The following is a 20,056-nucleotide window of genomic DNA, read 5'->3' as shown; positions in this document are numbered from 1 at the left end:
TCTATTAAGCCTTGAAACTTATCTGCACTGACAATATCTTATAATCATAATGTGTGCATGCATCACCTTTATCCCATTCAATCATTTTTCAGCTTGTACTATTTTGAGAGCTTCTAGATATGTAACGTCTTTACATGCAATGGTGCTTTAACAGGTGATGGTGCTGTCTTCTGGACTGTCACTCCTGTGGTGGCACGCCTCTCTGTTTCTTTTGTTTCTCATTCCCTTCTCTTTCAATCCTCCTCTCTGCTGTACAGCCCCATAGCCATTCCTCCTCCCTGTCTTCCGTTGAACTAGTCAGTGCCTCAGATGACATTCACAGATTCAGCGCCCAGGTACTGTACTTGGTCATCAGAGAGCACCATCTACCTACCGTATGTGCAGCGGGATGCTAATGCCCGCTGCTTTTCAGAGAGAGCAGATAGCATGCGAATGACTACTAACCAGTCTCTCCAGGATTTCACTAAAAGTTTTCCTGTGAGTTGTATAGACTATTAAACAGGTGTCTTTTTCTTTATATTGGAGCCCTTGGTGAATTTTTTAATACACCAAGAAAAAAACATTGAAATGGCAAAATGTGAAGTTCCTGGAGTGACTGACTAACTAACTGTCTTCATCACATAATGGGTTTCATACCACTGGTGTGGGGAAAACAGTTGATGCTGAGCTCAGCAGATGCTGCATGACTGGATTCTAGTGAAGCCTCTTTACTTGCGCCTCCACCCTTTCTAATACCTTCCCTCTGTGTCTTCGTCAGCATGAGTAGGCATGTATCCAAGCAGGCTATGCACTGTGTCCTTGATGCATTGTGGGGATGTTGAATAAAACCCTCAAGCAGGCTCAGGTCTTTTATCATTATTGTTATGCAACTTCCATAGTTTCACTGAGAGCCATATTTGGTCACTGCTCAGTTGTTTCAGATGCATTTTCTTAGGAAATTCAGAATATTCTGAGGCCAAAAAAAGTGTTTCTATGACTCCAGTTACATAATCAAAACCTCTGAAATGTAATATCAGCACCTACGTGTGTTGATAGCTCAAGACTATAAAGAACACATTTGCCTTGAGCGTATCATCCCTACTGCATGGTATTCACACTCTTTCTCTCCCCAACCATGTATCCCATGCAAAACATGTTCTGGCTGAGGCTGATGCAAAAAGACAAACGTTTGAAACACTAACGCCCTAAGTTAATGAATATCTGTCTGTCTCTTAGGTGGAGGAGATGGTGCAGAATCATATGACCTACTCTCTTCAGGATATGGGTGGAGATGCCAACTGGCAGCTGGTAATAGAGGAGGGAGAGATGAAGGTGAGGAGAGAAACTATTCACGATTCATTGCCCTTGATTGTTAGCTGTGAATATTTATGGCTTGTTCACTGCTAACTTTTTATAAGTTACTTTGTTTGCAGCAGTAGCGCTTTTTCCATTTGCCAGCTACTCGTGAAAATATTAAGTTACTTGAAATTTTACTTAGAAGTGTGGCAAAGTACTTTTTTTAAAAAGAAGTGTGGCAAAGTACTTTTTTTTTTTTTTTTTTTAAAGTGGAAACTCAAATGATCAACCTCTTTGCCTAGTAGAATTAAGAGGGTCTGAAATGTAGTGTTTTTCTTTATTGATTTCCACAAGAACACATGTTATGTAGAGACCTTGTAATTATGTTCATATTACTAATATGATTTGTCAAGTTGTTGCTCTGTCTCGAACTCTATGCACTGTGTGTGTGTAACAGGTATACAGGAGGGAGGTGGAGGAGAATGGTATCGTCCTGGACCCTCTCAAAGCTACACACGCTGTAAAAGGGGTGACGGGACACGAGGTCTGCCACTACTTCTGGGACACGGCTGTTCGATTGGACTGGGAGAGTAAGTCTACGGCTTCATCCATCACCATGAGGCATTGCCAGTCATCAAATATCAGTGTTCTCATATTGTTAAAACTACACCACTGATACAAAGCTGTTGTTTTAGATATTTTGCTCTTTCTGTCTGCATGTCATGGACCTTACTAAACTTTTCCTCCCACAGCCACCATTGAAAACTTCAACGTAGTGGAAACGCTCTCAGATAATGCCGTCATAGTCTACCAGACGCACAAGGTAAGTTGACTTCACTGTGGTTGAAACGATGCTGAAAAGTTGCTGTAAATGTGACCCAATAAAATTCTGCTGCCTACTTGATTTGCACCTGACTGCCAGTGGTTGTGTTTCAGAGAGTGTGGCCTGCCTCTCAGAGAGACGTGCTCTATCTATCAGCCATCAGGAAGATCCTGGCAACCAATGAGAACGATCCCGACACGTGGCTGGTCTGCAACTTCTCTGTGGACCATGACAACGCCCTTGTAAGTTTACTGTAACTGCATTAGCAGTACATAACTACAGTACTTTGTACTGATTTCTCTCAGCTCTCCAAATAAAGCCTTAACCTCAAATATTTCAATAGGGAAAAAGCAAGGGAGGTTTTAAACATTGCAATCTCTGTCACTCTATGGCAAATCAGCGGTAATGAGCTATGGGGCGGGTGTGGGCATGATTTGCATTAGGAACCTCTTAACTCTTCACTGAGCTTCCCACTAACCTCAACTTTGTTTAACCTCCAGCCCACCAACCGGTGTGTTCGTGCCAAAATCAATGTTGCTATGATCTGCCAGACGCTGGTCAGCCCACCAGAGGGCGATAAGGAGATCAGCAGAGACAACATCCTCTGTAAGATCACCTACGTTGCCAACGGTAAGTGCTGCTCTAACCTAATCATTGATCAACCTCATATAAGCAGTAGTGGTCCTGTCATTGGTGCCCGAGGCGAGATCATGCAGTGGGCCGCAGCACAAAGCCTCTGTAACATTATCAGTCTGATCATATCGGGCCTTACTATTGACATCAAAACTAAATGCCAAAACTAAATCTCACTTTACCCAAGCCATAACCTACCCATACAAGTAAGACCCGCTGAATTTTTCCCTGCAGCTATGGAGGAGACAGAGCGTTAATGATATCCCTGGTCACTCTAATTTACACTTTCAATCTGAATGCAAATATTAAAACCAGTGCATTGGCAAACTGGATAAGAAACTTTACATTTATGAAAATTATAAAACAAGATTTTTGCTGCAAAGCCCTTAGAGAGCTCAGCTCATGCCAGTTCGAATAAACAATGCCCAGACTTTTACCTGAGTTGGCAAATATGAAGTCTATAGTGTTGGATGAAGTTAGCAAGGTGGACAATAAAATTCTTATGACTTATTTAAATGCGAAAACTGGAGCTGCTGAACCCATCTTGAAATAGCCGCAAGTCAAAGTTGTTTGCCAATCACCGATCACGCATTCGCCCTTGTCACTCAACACGGGTCATGTCCCAAAACTAATTCTCAAATTATTAATTACAACCATGTTATATCATGCTGTCTTTGTGCATATCGAACAACTTGCAGCTGTGTGAACTATTAACCTGGGTAACACTGTGTGTGTGTGTGTGTGTGTGTGTGTGCCTGCCTTTATGGTGCTGGTTATGTTGAACTCAGTCTAGACCTCCTGTGGGCCAGCAGGCTGAGACGTGGGGCGGTGCTGCTGAAGGCTCCCTGAGCCAGCTGTAGACTGTAGTGTTAGTGGAGCCTGAGGGAAGGTCATGGGAGTTTGAGGGGGGAAAAGTTTTCCATCCCTGCCTCTTATTAGAGGGCGCCCAAACTGCTGCCTGTATCTCTTATGCCACTGGCCTCCACTGCAAATACCTAAACATTATTTCCCGTTATGTGTTGACAAAGTAAGAACAGAGTGTCCAGGTACTGAACCTGTATGCTGTGGGATGACTGAGTAACAGCTTTATCATATGTCAGTTTCATTGTTTTCTGATAATTTCTGTGTCTGGCTGCAGTGAACCCGGGTGGCTGGGCCCCAGCCTCGGTCCTCAGAGCCGTGGCCAAGAGGGAGTACCCCAAGTTCCTCAAACGCTTCACCTCCTACGTCCAGGAGAAAACTGTTGGAAAGCCCATCCTCTTCTAAACATAAAGAGGTAACCAACAACGCCAACACATCCTCTTTTACAACTTCACAAGCAACTAACCTCCCAAGTCTATTGCATCCTCCGTTGCATGGTAGGTAGATAGGTACTGAAAGGCTGAAATATTCAATGCACTGTTAATGGACAATAAAATCCTTGGCTGTTGCTTTATCTGTCATATGGAGCTGTAAAAACAGTTAGCATATGGGCTTTTAAAGTCTTTTAAATTTTTGTTTTCTTAATGTTAGTGATATTAACTTTTTATCATCCCTCTTCTTGTTTCAAGTGTGTGGAGGGCGGAGATTGCCCTTTGGAGAGACTACTTTTCTCAACATTGAACAGGCTCTCATTGACTACATGACCCATTCACCTGTCAATTAGAATGCGTATTCAGACTACATTACCCAGGATACCATGCCATCCAGGATGTCCCCGAGGACACTGATGTATAGAAAAGACTGGCTTACGTCTTTAATCCATCAGTAGTTGTCATCCCAGCCACATTAATGACTTTAACATCATCTGCTGGCCATGGATATACATTTGTATGTAAATTCAAGGATTTCTTAAGTGGTTTTTGAATCGTTGTTACCAATTATTTGCTTTTTTTTTGTAAATTGTTTTGTACATTTCTTATGATTACATACTTCTTGACTTGGGTTTGCTTTAATCACTAGTATCACAGCTTCTTGTCTTGCTGCTAAAGTTGCTACCATGAGAGGAAAACAGATCATACTGACAGGGAAAGCAGTGATGAGGTGTGGTACAGTATCTCCTCTTTCTTGCCTTCTCCTGTCCCTCTAGTGATGACTCCCTTTGTAGTTTGATGGAGGGTCAGAGCCTAAAGCTTTGAACATGTTTTTCTCGGAAATCTTTATATTTCTAGATTGTTATAAAGTAACTTTCAGAGAGTACTATGGACACAACGTATTGTACAGAGAAGAACAGAATAGGTTTTGAGTTTGAGTTTGCCAGTGTGAGAAATGTGAACTGACTGTTAAAGGCTTGAATTTGATGACAATAATGGGTGTAGGAAATTAGCGGGAGATAAATAGCAGTCGATAAGTCTAATTTACTCTTGTTGGGCAATATTTTTGACCGTTGAATTGAACATCAATAATTGGATATCTGTGTGATGTAGGTGATTGTGGTCTATAGACGCTAAGTTGTGGTCCTTTGTTAGCGTGTACCTGTCTGTGCCCCCCATGTGTCACATGGTCTTTGACAGACATTTTCAATCGACCAACCACAGCGTCTGATACAAGGTTAACCTCTCTTTCATTGAGAGATCGGTGGGTGAATTTTCTATGCCCCAGGTTCTCTTTTTTTTCCCCCATGTCAGCCCCTGATGAAGCAGTGAGGAACTGTTATGTCCAAATCACGAGTGTAAGTTTTGTAAATTAAATGCCTCACTACAGTGTGTGCCCAGGGCTAACACGAGTCCTGCTGCTGCTTTTCAGGATAAGGCGAACAGATGTTGATTGGGATATCATCTACACCCCCACGCCCTCAGTCATACTGTAACATTACATTTCACAATGCCGTACAGTACAAAGCAGTGCCCTCCCTGCCCTTTGACTGATAAATCGCCCCCAAAAATGCCTTAGACACCAGGATGGACCATAAAAATCCTGGCCATCTCTACTGTACAGCCACCAGATGTGCATTTATCAACAGACACTGAAATGAAGTGGGGGTAAGGGTCAGCATTTCACATCATCTTACCTCAAGATTTTTATTTACTCTAGATTGTGTTTTCTGTCATCTAAAGTTGGGAGTTTTGCAATCAGTAGATGTGTATGGTTGAGAATCCTCCAATCAGATTCTTAGTCTAAGGGGTCAGAGGTTAGAAAGGATCTGGATAATTGTTTTGCTGATGATTTAGAAGAGGGAAGATCTATAAGCAACATCAGCTGAAGAATGCATTTAGCGTTTTTAATTTTGATATTTTGTCAAGGAATCTACACACTTTGTATATTTCTAAGTTGTACATCAGAAGTGTTATTATTTGCACTAAATGTAATGCAATTTGACAATGTTCTGTAAATTAAAATTGTTACACAACAGAAAGGAGCACGGTGTACTGTCTTAGAGCAACGCCACTTGATAAAACTCTCAATTCTTGGGATTACTCATAAAGAGATGGTACAGTTCAATACCTTTAGCTTGATCCAGGTATGACTAAGCAAAGACAGACACTGAATTTCAGCAGTTTATTTATAGGAGTCTCTATATATAAATACACATTGTCTTTACATTCAGCGATTAAAATATTTTTTTTTCAGCAAATGGTAAAGTTATTGAGATTTATATAATAAATTATGGTCTCAACTGACACAGGTGTGATCTTGGAATTCAACAACACAAGTTTGGATGTGGTCTTGATGAAGAGCTATCAGACAGCTTCAAAGTGTCCAAGTCGGGCCTCATAACTTCTTCAAGAGGACACGCTTATTCAGTATCAAAGGATATCCTGAGTAAAAGCATCTTCAGTCATGACACAAACCTCACGAAACTAGTAGCTCCACATCAAAATGATCTACAATAGTCCTTCATTGTCTCTGTGTACATGTACTAGCAATGACTTACAGAGGTGTGCATATGTAAAAAAAAAAAAAAAATGTGCATATTCACTCATCCAAATCTGTGCTTACGTCAGGTAGCCCACCCACCTAAAACCAAACGTCCTCAGAGAAAAATATTTCTTACAGTAATCATAACCAACATCGAAAGTGCCGTTTTATCAAGAGCGAGTGCGTCGTCCTTCTGCGCTCCGCATCATCCAAGATCCAGTAACTCGGGCTTTCGTCTCTCACTGCACTTTACAGCAGCCCCTCTGCCAGTGCGTCTGAAGTTTTGGGTTCCTCTCAGAGCAGCACAAACAGCCGGCCGCAGCCAGGATAAGGCGGCCACCTTAACCGCGTCACAGTCTGCGTTCGGCCTTGGTGACTTGTGAATCATCAAAGAGTCTGTTCACTGAATCAGTCCGTTCATATGAATCTCTCCTTGTCCGCGCCGGCTGCGGCTACAAGCTGGCTTGTGTCCGCTCCCGTGACGCCGTCATCGGGGACCGAGGTGCCACCGTAAATTCACTGTAAACATTTTTCATCCAACCAGCAACTAAAAGCAGCTGCAAATTTTGAAATCATCAGTCATTTCTTTCTGGTCAGCAGAAAGAAACGTTTAAAAGAAAAGTATGCTGTGTATCTATTTTCTCTTCATATATACTTTATTCTAAATGTTTATATCTTTGTGTAGGCCATGAAAATAGCATACTCTACATATATAAAACTTAATGGCACTGCGCTGACACATGCTCTAAGAAGCGGCACTCAATTCAGCCTAATGTTCATCACATTATTACAGTACGATGGAATGTCGTGATTCCTGCGGATGTCCATCGCTGTGATTCTGTTGGTGTCTTCTTTTTAGTCCATCACCCAGTGGAGCCTCTCGGTCCTTTTTATGTTTTGGCAATACAAGTGGCAAAGTGGATCTAGCAGCGCTGGAAGTGGAGTCAAAAGGCCAGTGCGGCCTGTCCAGTGGAGTGCGGCGATTGTCTGATGATTGGCAGGAGTAAAACGCAGGAGGAAATGAAGGTCGTAAAGCTGCTCTTTTCACTGTAGGGCAGAAGAAAGGAAAGGGAAGGAAAGGATCAATCTCAGCAAACGCAGAATGTGGTGGTACCGTATGTAACAGAAGATGACATCTGACAGAAGTAAAAAGTTCTTGCTAAGAGTAATGTGAACACGACCCTAACAGGAAAACAGACAAAAGGTACAGTGTGGAAGTAGGAGATGAGATGATTCCAAAATTTGTGGAAGCTAAATATGCATAGGCACAGGTGATACAAACTAATATTTAAACAGAGAAACTGGACTTCCCAACACCTACACCTAGACCAGTGTGATGGTCAGCTGAGACCACAAATAGAGTGGCACAAAGGTAACGACAACTCACCAAGTAGACATCGAGAACAGATCCATCATCGCGGTCTATGTCCACGTCCATAGTGCTCTGCTCCGAGGTGAGGCAGATGGCACTGTCCTCCAGAGTGAATGTGGAGCTGGACGCCATGTCCTCTCTAACACAGGGAAAGAAGTTTGCACATCAATCTACAGAGTCAGAGTTGCCCGAGTATATTAGGGGGTCAAAAGCATTTAAAGTGAAGGCTTCAACCACAACTGCACTTGAAAAACTGATGAAATGATAAGGCACAGAAACTAATCACACACTATTGCAGCTGGATCCAAAGAATCTGACATCAAAGAGGCAGACAGATGAACCTCCTGCTAGAAGGACAGGAAACCTGTCTGATGTCTGGCCAGTGGAGGTCTCTGCTGAGAGGCTCGTGTTCTCTGAACTGTCTCTCAGGAAATGAACAAAATCTAGACAGGACTGGCTTCATTTGACCAGTTTCACAGACCCATGTCTCTGATATGGTGTTGCTGAGACCCTCACTGGGTCAGGTATGTATAACAAGAGTCACATGTAGCATACGCACAAGGAAGAAAATAACTAATAAAATATCTTTGAAAATAATACACTATTGATTTAAATAGGAGGGGGGGTGGTTTCAAACAGCAGGGGGCAGCATGAGAGCATATTTCCTTCCTGCATCAGGTGACTCCTGACTAAATTCAGGAATGTGTTTTTACCATTTTATGACATGTGATTGACTGCTTTCTATGCAGAAAAGCAAGGTGAAAATGCCACAGAAAGACAGGTAGAGCAGGACAGCAGAGTAAATTACAATCAGGTACAACAGGTAGAGCTAGACGGCGAGACAGATGGATATAGATAGAAAGTGATAGAAAGAGATAGAAAATAGCCTTTGATTAAAAAATGTTTATTTCCGGCCCTGAAACATCACAGCACAATGTGTTATTACTGTGGCTGGCTGACCGGCTGACAGACAGGGATTATTGTCGCTAGATATTCAGTCTCCACTGCACCACATGTCCTCTTTTGTTACACACTCTTTCTTTAGTACAATGGCACTAAGTAAGACCTTGTCAAAGCCACCATTTAAATATTCATGAAAACAGTTGACAGAACAATGTCAGGGTAGCAGGCAGGTGACTGATGAGGGGACGAGACGAGGCGAGGCTCACAATGGAGCCTCAGAAAGCCTGCTAAACCTGACACTGCTGGACACACCGCACAGAAGCAGGGGAGGAGGAAGACTGAAACACGGGCAGGACAGAGAACAGGTGATATGAAGGTCCGAGCAAGAAGGCATGTAGCAGCTGTCATGTAGAAACTGCCAGATAATGTAACAACTTGCAAAATGTGATAAAATGCCCCTCTACATGGGTTAAAGGTGCAATGAAACCTATTCATGTCATAAAGTTTGGGAGAATGTAATAAAAGCATCATTAAATTAGATGGCGATTACCACTTTATAAGGGGTGTCACATTTTAATCTGATAATATAATAATAATATTTACTCATAATGTATTAACTCAGAAGAACACGACCTTACTACATTAGACAATATTATTACATCATCATTAAAAACATTATGAAGTAATAATTGCTGGTTAATATGTTATTACAGTATCCACCAATTTATTGCATTAACAGGTTTTATTAGGTTTTCCAATTTATATTTTGACAGGTTATTACATTATCCTGCAGTTATCACATTATCATATTATATTATAGTGGAAGGATGACCTGCATGGTAATAGGTCTTTAGACACAGTATCTACTGTACTAAATTATTGTCAATCTACACGTACAGTAGAAGTACAGGAGTTTTTTTCTCCTGTCTTACAACATGGAAGGCAATCAAAAGCTGACAGTTTGCTCTTTTGCTGCTCACTCAGAAGTTAATGTGAAACCCATATTATACACCATGGGTTAGTCAACAGCCAGAGAGACTAACTTTAGCCCAGTATCCAAATACTCAAGTATTGACTGTATGTATGCTGTGTGTAGGAAGTGTGTGTATGTATGTTGCCAAGCCAGCTGAGTCACCTGCTCCATGACGCACGTCATCAATAAGGCCATGTTATGTGAGAGCACAGGTGACAAAAGCATGGGAGTGGACAGGTGTGTGTGTGTGTGTGTGTGTGTGTGTGTGTGTTGGGAGGGGCAGATATACCTGCTTCCCACCTGGTCTTCAAAGCCAGAGTGTGAACACCTGAATCATGGGTTTAAGGAGGTAATTTATGTGTTCTGCTACCCCTGACTCAACATAACCTGTCATGATATAATAAGAGCAGCCGGAAAGACACGCAATCAGTCACACAGAGAGACAGTCCAGACAAACAGGCAGATATTTGTACTGTACCTCTCCTCAGTTTGGTTGTCCATGTTTACAAAGATGGAGGAGGTGGAGATGGTTCCCATTGAAGAGCCCTCGTAGAAGGACGGGGTGGCAGGGACCAGATCGGGACGCAGGTACGAACCGAACACTGCTGAGAGAGAAACACACACACAAGCTATGATGTCAGTGAGAAAACACACACACACACACACACACACTTACAGGAATGCCCATGACTTCACTGAGAAAAGTGCACATACACACACACACACACACTACGGAGCCCGTAAGGGGACATGGGCAAAAAAACAAAAATCTTTACGTTTTTGGTGCACACGGAAAACTATCTGGTGTGCACCAGAAACTATCCCGTGGGCACGAGAAAGTTTCCTGTGCGCACGAGAAAGTATACCGTGCTCACAAGAAAGTATTGCGTGCGTACCAGAAACTTAAAGATTGTTTTTTTTTTGCCCATGTCCCCTTAGGGGCTCTGTACACACACAGACCTTCACTGACAACATTTTTCTTGGAAAACAAAACCCCTCTATTAGTGATCAGTATGATCAGTACAGCATTGTATTGCTGCTCACTGGGTTAAACCTCCACAGGAGAAACAGGTTGAAGACTTCCCTTTTAATTCCATTGTGCTTTCCACTGTGGAAAGTGTTCAAACTGAAAACATAGGCCTAATGTCTGAGACAAAGTAGGGCATGTGAATTTGATTTAAGTCAGTTGATTAAATGGTTTACACAATTCAAATAAAACTGCCGTATTTCTCTGTATTGTCCTCTTACTTCAGAGTAAAACTGATTTTCTTTGTACTCAGCAAGCCTGATTTAATAACCTTAAAGAGTAAGCTATTATGAAATGAAAGAATCCAAATTGCTTTATTGCGTGTTATGTCACGGCTGGAGATAGTGGTGTGGGAGGACGAGGCTGCGAGGAGAAAGAGGACATGTGGTAATTTGACCCAAGACTTCTCTTTCTGCTCCACATGTCCACACCCGTGTCTCTTCCGCTGTGCTATTGGCCAATATTCATCTGTAATATCAAACAGAAAGGTCAGAACTGCTGCCACTTTCACACTTTGTCAAAGGCCTGATTCATACTCTGTCATATAACCTTGCTGGTAGGGTCAGCGATAACACACACACAGAAATACTGTATCAGAAGGGCTGTTAATAACAGGACAGCCTCTGTTTTCTTTCCGGTCTGGCCACATATCAACCAGTGACAGGTTCTCCCCGATGGCAGTCGTTGGGACGACAGCATTTTACGGCGTAAGTGCCTGTTTATGGGCCCCAAGTGCTGCTAAAAAGCCCCATCAAGCCACAAAAACTAGAAAAACGACCCGGGCTGACCTGGTAGATTAGGAAGCAATAGAGAAATGGTGAGGGGAACTTTAAAATGGCAAGTCCATTTACTATACACATAAGATGATTAAGTCACTTCAAGTCTCTGTTTTAAACAACTTGATTAATAATTCAGGAACCTCTACGAACATCCCTGAACGTCGTCGGACATCCAAGATATACCTTCATGAAAAAACACTAGATTCCCAATGAATCACAGGCTGCACAATCACAGACTGAGGTTTTCAGTAAGCTGTGTGAACTGAAGTGTACCTTGTCCGTCCAGGCTGGCCAGGCTGCGAGCCCCTCCCAGCCGGTCCCTCCTCTCCTGCTCCTCATTCTTCTCATCTGCCTGCGATGAAAGGATCTCCTGAGAGGACGACTTCAGAGCTGGGATGGACGTGCGGGTCCTCTTTGAAGGGGAGAATCGAAGAGCTGCGGAGCAAACGAGTGTGTAAGTCGGGGGAATAAAAGAAAGAGCAAGACAGGGGGGATTCTGGGATGTTGACAGTCGCAGAAAGAGTGAAGTACTGGAAAGGTGGGGGTGGGGGTGGGGGGGGGGGGCAAAGAAGAGTCAGAGAGGATCAGAGGAGGAATAGGAGGCAGATAATTGGAAGAGATAGGGGGAGAGCCGATTATCCTGATTGAACCAGTGTGCATGCACAATGAAGCTCCAATCCTCTGTCCCTAAAATTAGCAGTAAATTGATCAAACTGTTAAAACGCATAATGATGATTATACAACCGTCCCCCAAGCCATCCTCATTCTGCCTCCCAAGCAGGGCATGAAATGAAATCCTTTCCCGTCATCTCCCTCTGACGGGACTTGGCGGCGGTTAATAGCTCGGCTAAATCCTCAAATCATCGCCGCAGCCATGTTAATTTTCACAGGGGGGTCCGCACGGTTGCGTAACAGTGTTACTTTATTTGATCTTGACGCAAAGTTCCAAAACAGCAGAGCAGTGTGTAGCGGCGAGGGGCCAAGACTGTCGGATGTGTGATCTCACCAGGCTGCGCTCACATACTGGCTTCTTGGCTTCTCCTACAGCCAAGCCCACCGCTCTCCAAACAGACTCAGCGGGTGAACATGAACTCATTTCCACCACAGTTTAAAGCTCATTTTATCCCCACGGTTTTGCCGAGGTGTCGTGGTAAACGTTGACGGAGGAGAAAAATCGATCTACCGTACATTCATCTGCAACGCGCTCCGCACGCCTGACTGCTGTGCGGTTAGAGGGCCGCTGAGCAGAGTAAGAGGAATGATTAGAAGAATCAATGTGGCATTATTACTCCCTGGGCTAAAGGAGCTTGTTGATCTTGACCTAATTTATCCACCTCAGTGGTGTGTAAGTGTGTATTTCTGTGTGTGTGTCTGTGTGCTTAAGGGTTAGGGTTATATATGTTTGATTTACTGGATCTCCACATAACAAACCCATTCTATTCTGAATGCCTCATAATCAGTTACGCATAACTCTCATCACTGACGCCCTTAATTCCCCCGAACAAAAGACCTAAAATTCAATCAAACTCCACATAACTGCCAACAATGCTCTGTGTGTCTCGACTGCTTACACAACAGCTAGTTAAAAGAAGACAACTCCTTTGATAATAAGGAAGAAAACAAAACAATCTGGGTGATCAGGAGGACAATACCGTAAAACAATATTCCAACTCGCGTAACAAATGAATTACCATCAACCTCATGTATTTGCAGTGACACGAATCCCCCAACAGTGCGTCTATGGAAGACAATAAAAACTCTGAGGCAAGCATATCCTGCTCACATCCACGTGATTGCCACCTAGGTTATTTATGGTGTCAGCTAAACTGTGCCACACTGAATTGATTACAGATTTACCCTCTTTGGCAGCCGGCGCAACCTCTTTTTTCCCTCTCTCTCCCTCCCCTTCTCTTCCTTTTAACATACTTGGCATGCGTGCCAGTTTGACTCTGTCATGCGTGATGATTATCAACCTGCCAACTTACGCTGAGTCTTCCTGAAGACCCTCGTGCTCATGAACTTGAGGAAGCGGTTGGCATAAAAGCCGGGCCGGTGCACCGAGACGGAGTCCTGAGGACAGACAGGGAGGAAATGCCAAGCTTTTACCAGACAGTCACAGCAGATTAAAGAGAATGTGACTAAATGAATAGCGCATTCATAAAGGCACTGGTATCAGATTTGTGCAGCCTATCAACTTACGCCATCGTACACCAGGGCTTTCCATGAGTGTTCCAACTTTTTAATGAACCTGAGGAGAAATAAAACAAAAGGCCTTGTGACAAAAATGTTCGCTTACGCAAACAACTCCCCCCGCTCTGCCTGATCAAACTTGAGATGCTTCCTCCTTCCCCCTTGGCACAGCACAGACTAAATTTACATTTCAGCTTTTTAACAGAAAATACTTCCACGATTTAAGTGTGATAACATTTAGCCCTTATGGTCGGTCTCTGAGTCAGACAAGCTACTAGAAATAAGATAGGATAAGTAGGGGAGAAATCGGGCCCATTCACCCCCCACCCAACCCCACCCACTCTGTTTGTGTTTGAGTCTGTTATGCCTTGACCAACCAGGCTGACAATGATTTACGTGAACCTTTTAAAACTTCCACAAGTTTGAAAAGCCGATGAGCCAAAGGCTTCCTCCTCTTTTACTTGACCTTCTCTCCCTTCTCCCTCTCTTTCTCTCTCTCTCAGGACACAAAATCATCTCTCTCTCTCTCTCTCTCTCCCTCTCTCTCTCTCTCTGGACACAAAATCAATGTGTGAATAAAGAAGACTGATAGACCGCTGTGTCCACTTAAATGGTGTTGGAGAGAAAGCGATTCTTGAGTCCTTTTAGGAGCTCACTAGAGTGGCCTGTTGCTGCTCTTTCTGTCAGTGTAGGGTGGTAATTCAACATAAAAGGTCTGGTCCTAGCAAAAGTGTCAAGTGTAAGCAGTTAATCTGTAAGAATCATGCCATGCTGTCAAACTGTATCCTTGACTACCACACATTCTCTCCCTCTCTGTCTGTTGTCACATATTGTATTGGTTATTGGATATCTTCAGATATTTCACTTTTCAGGAATTGAGAAAACAGAATGAGAGATTGAGAGAACAGAATGGGTCTCATTGCCCCAAGGGTCAATGCATGCTCAATGCATAAAGGACCATGTAAATACATTTTCCATTCAATAATAATAGGACAGCACCAATGTTGGACATATAAGGTTTTCAAATGACAGCAGGATTGTATCATCTCATTTCACATACCTGTATGACTGCAGTATATCTATAATGCCCAGGAAGATGAGCAGCTTTTCTTCTTTGTGTGTTTTGGCAGGGATGCCACCCATCCTGAAACAGAGTAAACAACATATACCTACAGTTATAGAATATATACAATATGAATGTAGTCAGGAATATCTGTAAGTCACTGTCGTCCTGACACTACTCACTGCAATGCTTGAAAAGCTGTTCAAATAAAGGCGTTGCGCCTCCTCGCATTTATAAGTGTTTGTAAGAGTAGCACTTACAATATTTGCATTCATGCGTATTGCTGTAAACACGCAGAACAGTGACTGTGTTTGTATTTGTGTAGCTATGGTTATATGAGAGCATTAGCCTACTGTTTACACTGTTTGAGCGTCCTGTGCAAGGTATAAGCACAAGATTGTATGACTGCGTGTGTGAGAGAGACAGAGAGAGAGAGAGAGACAGAGAGAGAGTGTATATGCCCAAATAGGTGTGCATAATATGTGTTTTGCCCCAGCTGAGCCGACTCACGTGTCGTCTGTGGTGAGGGCTTCGGCAGCCTTGCCGTCGCCCTGGATGGACTCCATGGCTGTGGAATAGAGGACCCTCTGGCCCACGGGCCTCCTGCCGTCGCCCCCCGCCTGGCCCGGCTCGCCCCCCTCTCTCTGGCTGTGGTCCAGGACATGCACCCCCAGCAGCAGGCTGTAGTCCATGATCTTAAAGCTCTCCAGCACCTACAGGAAATCACACATGGATCAGGATTCTCTCTCTTTAGAGCGAGGCCAGTTTTGCACAGAGGGAGCGATCATGAAATTAGCAGATTTTTACGAGCTTGCTGCGCTGCTGCTCCACCACTGAAAATCCAACATTATTGCAGTGACTATCACTGTAAAAGAGCACAATATTCCACCACTAATTAACTGCAGAGGCTGAAAACATTCCGATTGTACTGACAGGAAAGGGTAATTTCATGTTTTCTGTGACCTGCACTTGAGAGCTGTTGAGTGAATACTGAAGGGATTATTCTCCTCCAACCGGTTCCACCACCAGACCGGACGCTTTACCTTTAGCTCACCTACGGTAAATACGGCAACGTTATGAAATGTTATGAAAGACACCTTTTTTTTCTGCTAGACACTTTCATTGCCCAACACGCTTCGGCGCCTCAAAGACCAGAGAAGTTGGCAAACGGAAATCTCTCTCTTGAGCTAAATAAACAAGGTGTTTCTCCACAGTCAGCCAAGTGTTACACATTGACCTGTCTGAGGAGCCTTTCGCCCAGTTTCCCAGGGTCTCCCCGACTGCATGTCTCCTCCTCTTTAGCGCTCAGAGCAGTCCCATGGAGAGAGAGAGAGAGAGAGAGAGAGAGAGAGAGAGAGAGAGAGAGAGAGAGAGAGAGAGAGAGAGAGAGAGAGAGAGAGAGAGAGAGAGAGAGAGAGAGAGAGAGAGAGAGAGAGAGAGAGAGAGAGAGAGAGAGAGAGAGAGAGAGAGAGAGAGAGAGAGAGAGAGAGAGAGAGAGAGAGAGAGAGAGAGAGAGAGAGATGTCTTATGAAGGCAGGAGCTAGATCTGGGAATGGGGTCAGGGTCACAGTCAGGTATTGAGGCCTCTAGTGGCTGGTGCTTATCTTATGGCCATGACTGGAAAAAGTGATTTGTTTTTCTTTAGATGTCTGTTTTTGATTCTCAGTTTGTGTTTATGAGAGGGGTGGAGAGAGAGAGAGAGAGAGAGAGAACAAGAGTCAATAGAAAGGGAGAGGAGGGGGGGGGGCTGTTTACTTCTACCAATCTGCTATTTTTGATGAAAATCTGACAGTTAAGTTCCCTAATTCCCTTTAAGTGAAAAACAAGAATCAACACTCCAATCAAATCCTCTGTCAGCAAACTCCCTCTGTGTGCGTGTGCGTGTGCGTGTGTGTGTGTGTGTGTGTGTGTGTGTGTGTGTGTGTGTGTGTGTGTGTGTGTGTCGGTTTGACCAGATATCCTCAACTGCAACCAGGTTGATAAACAGGAGGGAGGAGGAAGTTAAGAGGTTAAGGCAAGTATGTCCTAACAAGAAACACTCAAACACAACCAGGTGACTAAAACCGCTGGAATGTTCATCATCATCGTCATGGAAACCCCTCCAGGTTCCTCTCACTTTACACCCGTAAATAATGTGTTTCTATGCCCCACGGTATTAGAGGCAATGAAAACAAAAAATAAATCAGCATTACACTTCAGATATAATCAAAGAGAGCTGTGACCCAGAATCCAGAGAAAACTGACCCGTTTTTGTGGAGAATGTGAGGCGGATAGTGTTACGAAGCGAGGACCAGAGCTAATACACTGTAGGTCAGAAAACATGACCTACATCTTCCTCCCTTCGTTCTCTAGAACTCATTTGCAACACACGGTCAAAAGACACTCATTCTCAAGAGTAATAGTATTAGTTGTAAATCTAGTTTGCATCTGTAGCAGAAACTGTTCACGCATTAACTTGTAGGTCTGCAGAAATTGACTCATTTTAATGGTGTGGTGCTTTGGTGCTCTTGTATGACCAACAGAAACACACACACACACACACACACACACACACACAAAACAGACATAATGACTGACTCAAACAAACACTTGGGCTTTTGTTCGAGCTTTGCCTTTTCCATATTAACGATTTGCATCCCTTCACTCTAACTCCCCCAGCCTATTCAAACAGCAGCCATTTTGAATAGAGCCACACACACCAGGCTGCCTACAGAAGGCCATTACTGGCTGTCCTGGCCGCAGCTTTCCCAGGCAAACAATCACACCATCACAGCGCAAAGAAAACGGCTGCATTTATCTGGCTGTTTGTGCATCAAGCCATAAGACTGAAAGCATTCCTTTTTCACGGGATTCTGAAAAATACTGCAGAGAGTGCTTTGCCACTGTAATAAAGAGTAAAGAGAAATGGCAGTCACAAAGAAAGCAAAAATAACAACCATGTGTGACTTTATGTTCAGGAGTGGAATAAGGCTATGATACTCCTCAGAAGCATAACAGCAGGATATTTGGATGTGATAGTTCCACTCTAACCTGAGCACACTCTGTCCTCTGGTCTCATTTCAAACACAGTGCACTATGCTCATATCTTAAGGATATGAGCATATCTTAAGGATATGAGCATAGGATAATCCTAACAGGAAGCCAGCTTTTTCACAGCAGCCTCTGTTCTTAAACAAAATCTTTGATGTTTTTCAGCATATTCCACCCCAAAGCACCCCCCGCTCCACCCCACCCCACCCCCCTACACACTCACACCCATCTCTCCCTCTCTGTGTGCCAGTGGGGCTGTAGAGCGCCCCGCTAGTGCCGGCTGGCATGGCCCACTTTGCAGTGACACTAATACACTGGGAGCTTTTGAAAACGGAGTCTGTCTGCTGAAAAGACAGAACAGAGAGCCTCTTCACACTTCTTTTTTGGCTCTGCTTAAGCACTGATAGCAGTTATATGCTGACTCCAGTTACAATCACACTCCCAGCAAAGCTTCAAAGAAGTGAGCCTATATCCAGATTACTGCTGGAACAATTATCCATCCTGTGTGGTTACACACACACACACACACACACACACACACAAGCATGTAAGCATCTGGGGAGAGATTCCTCAAAAGCATGCATTGATAATTCATGAGATAATAATTTTGGGACATGTGCTCTTGAACTTTATCACTTATTCAGATGCTTTTATGAATGACGGTCTCTATCTTCAATTAAGCAGAACAGAACCACATTGCTTCCAGGATTAGTGCTCTTCTTCTTTTTCCTTCTTCTTCTGTCCCTCTTATATAGGATTTGCTAACACTCCAAAAAAAAACTCCCCTCTTTGCTTGTAATAACTATGGATATGTCATTGAAATCAGCTGTTTTCAATCCTGGTCCTCAGGATCAAGAGCCCTGCTGGTTTTCATTCCAGCCATCTAATCAGGGTCTGATTTACACACGGGATGTATCAGGTGAATGTAATTAACTGCAATTAACTAGCTGGTAGGATAGAAAACCAGCAGTACTGTGGCTCCCGAGACCAGCATTGAAAACAACTGCTTTAAATCAATGTTCAGCAATCGCTAGTTTCTCTCTGGCTCTTTCTCAATATGCGATTTTATGCATTCTTGTGTCCTCCATGACGCATTTTATGTAATATCTAACCACCAAAGCACGATTCCAAAACAAAAGAATGCGAGGATGGAGGACAGATAAAGATCCTGGAAGTTTACATGCCGGCCAAGGATGCATCGGATGGTGACTTGACCTAAGAGAGCGAATGGGAAGCCCCAAGGTTCATTGCAAAAAATGATGCATCTTTAGTACAGAGCCAGTTGAAACATCTGGGAAAATGAACACCTGTGTGTCTTAATCGATCGCGTGCGCCACGTCAAGCACACTGTCCATGTCAAATTGTAAGGAAGCATCTCTGCTTACTTTCATCGTTCTCTCCAAGCCAACTTGGGAAGAACTTTCTGCACAAGGTCACAAGTATCGACTTGGCATTCATGGATCTGATAATCACTCTCTGTCCTTTCCCAGAGTGCTTTTGAGAAACTCTCTGGTAGTCTTACTGCACTGTATTGTGCTGCACTCTTATTGTCCTCTTGTACAGTAGCAACTGTATTCATATTGGAAAGTCACTGGCGAATCTTTAGCATGCTCACTTCCAATGAATAACCTCCTGTCTGCATATTGTTGTCAGAGAGAGAATCTGAGACAGTACAGCGAAACCAGAGATTATATTAATAATATAACCCTCGGAAAGTATGCGTAGTTTCACATTTAATAGCGTAATAACTGCACACTCATAAAATTTTACAACAATGACACTTAGACAGTTAGATATAGCCTTTCTGTGTGACATACAGCTTTTAGCCATTACTGTAACAATACACTGTAGTGGATGTGGTTAGGAAACCTGCTGGAGCCTTGGCTGACTTTTGCAATGTTGACTGACTAAGTGAGAGAAGCCATTGTTTTCAGAGGATCACATGGCTGAGGAGGGGGAACCATACAGTAAATGGTTGTTTATGTTCGGCCACACCGCCTGCTCCATGCCCATTATGCAACACATTATTTTCCACCTACCAAGTGTGTGCGTGTGTGTGCCTGGCTGAATCTTCTTATTTATGTACTTGTCTGGATGTGAGATTAGATTAGGGGGATTCCTATTCCGAGAACACTCAAACGGAGCTCTGAA

General features: G+C 43.4%; 2 protein-coding genes across 3 annotated transcripts in view; one reads left to right on the top strand and one right to left on the bottom strand.

Moving 5' to 3' along the window:
• Positions 1-257: 257 nt before the first annotated feature.
• On the top strand, positions 258-6,087 carry LOC139651047 (ceramide transfer protein-like; the record flags this gene model as incomplete). Its single annotated transcript, XM_071527875.1, has 8 exons — positions 258-335; positions 1,216-1,311; positions 1,733-1,865; positions 2,028-2,098; positions 2,212-2,340; positions 2,599-2,728; positions 3,870-4,007; positions 4,282-6,087. Coding segments are annotated over 7 exons (765 nt in total), but the record flags the coding sequence as incomplete, so codon positions are not given.
• Positions 6,088-6,200: 113 nt separating this feature from the next.
• Positions 6,201-20,056, bottom strand: part of pip5k1bb (phosphatidylinositol-4-phosphate 5-kinase, type I, beta b) — a 38,815-nt gene continuing 24,959 nt past the window's right edge. Inside the window, exons 8-15 of one of the 2 annotated variants that reach the window (XM_071527882.1) lie at positions 15,386-15,588; positions 14,873-14,956; positions 13,822-13,870; positions 13,608-13,692; positions 11,896-12,057; positions 10,295-10,421; positions 7,956-8,079; positions 6,201-7,615 (exon numbers count right to left, since the gene is read on the bottom strand). In XM_071527882.1, coding sequence (XP_071383983.1) covers positions 7,613-7,615; positions 7,956-8,079; positions 10,295-10,421; positions 11,896-12,057; positions 13,608-13,692; positions 13,822-13,870; positions 14,873-14,956; positions 15,386-15,588 — 837 coding nt within the window. In that variant the 3' untranslated portion in view covers positions 6,201-7,612. The remainder of the gene's footprint in view (positions 7,616-7,955; positions 8,080-10,294; positions 10,422-11,895; positions 12,058-13,607; positions 13,693-13,821; positions 13,871-14,872; positions 14,957-15,385; positions 15,589-20,056) is intronic. The other variant, XM_071527883.1, reaches the window with a different exon arrangement.

The sequence above is a fragment of the Centroberyx affinis genome, unplaced genomic scaffold, assembly GCF_046629955.1.
Source record: "Centroberyx affinis isolate AG114_WGS23_722 - 3 ecotype Tasmania unplaced genomic scaffold, CSIRO-AGI_Caff_v1 ptg001585l_1, whole genome shotgun sequence".
Taxonomy (NCBI): domain Eukaryota; kingdom Metazoa; phylum Chordata; class Actinopteri; order Beryciformes; family Berycidae; genus Centroberyx; species Centroberyx affinis.
This window is presented reverse-complemented; position numbering and strand designations above follow the sequence as displayed.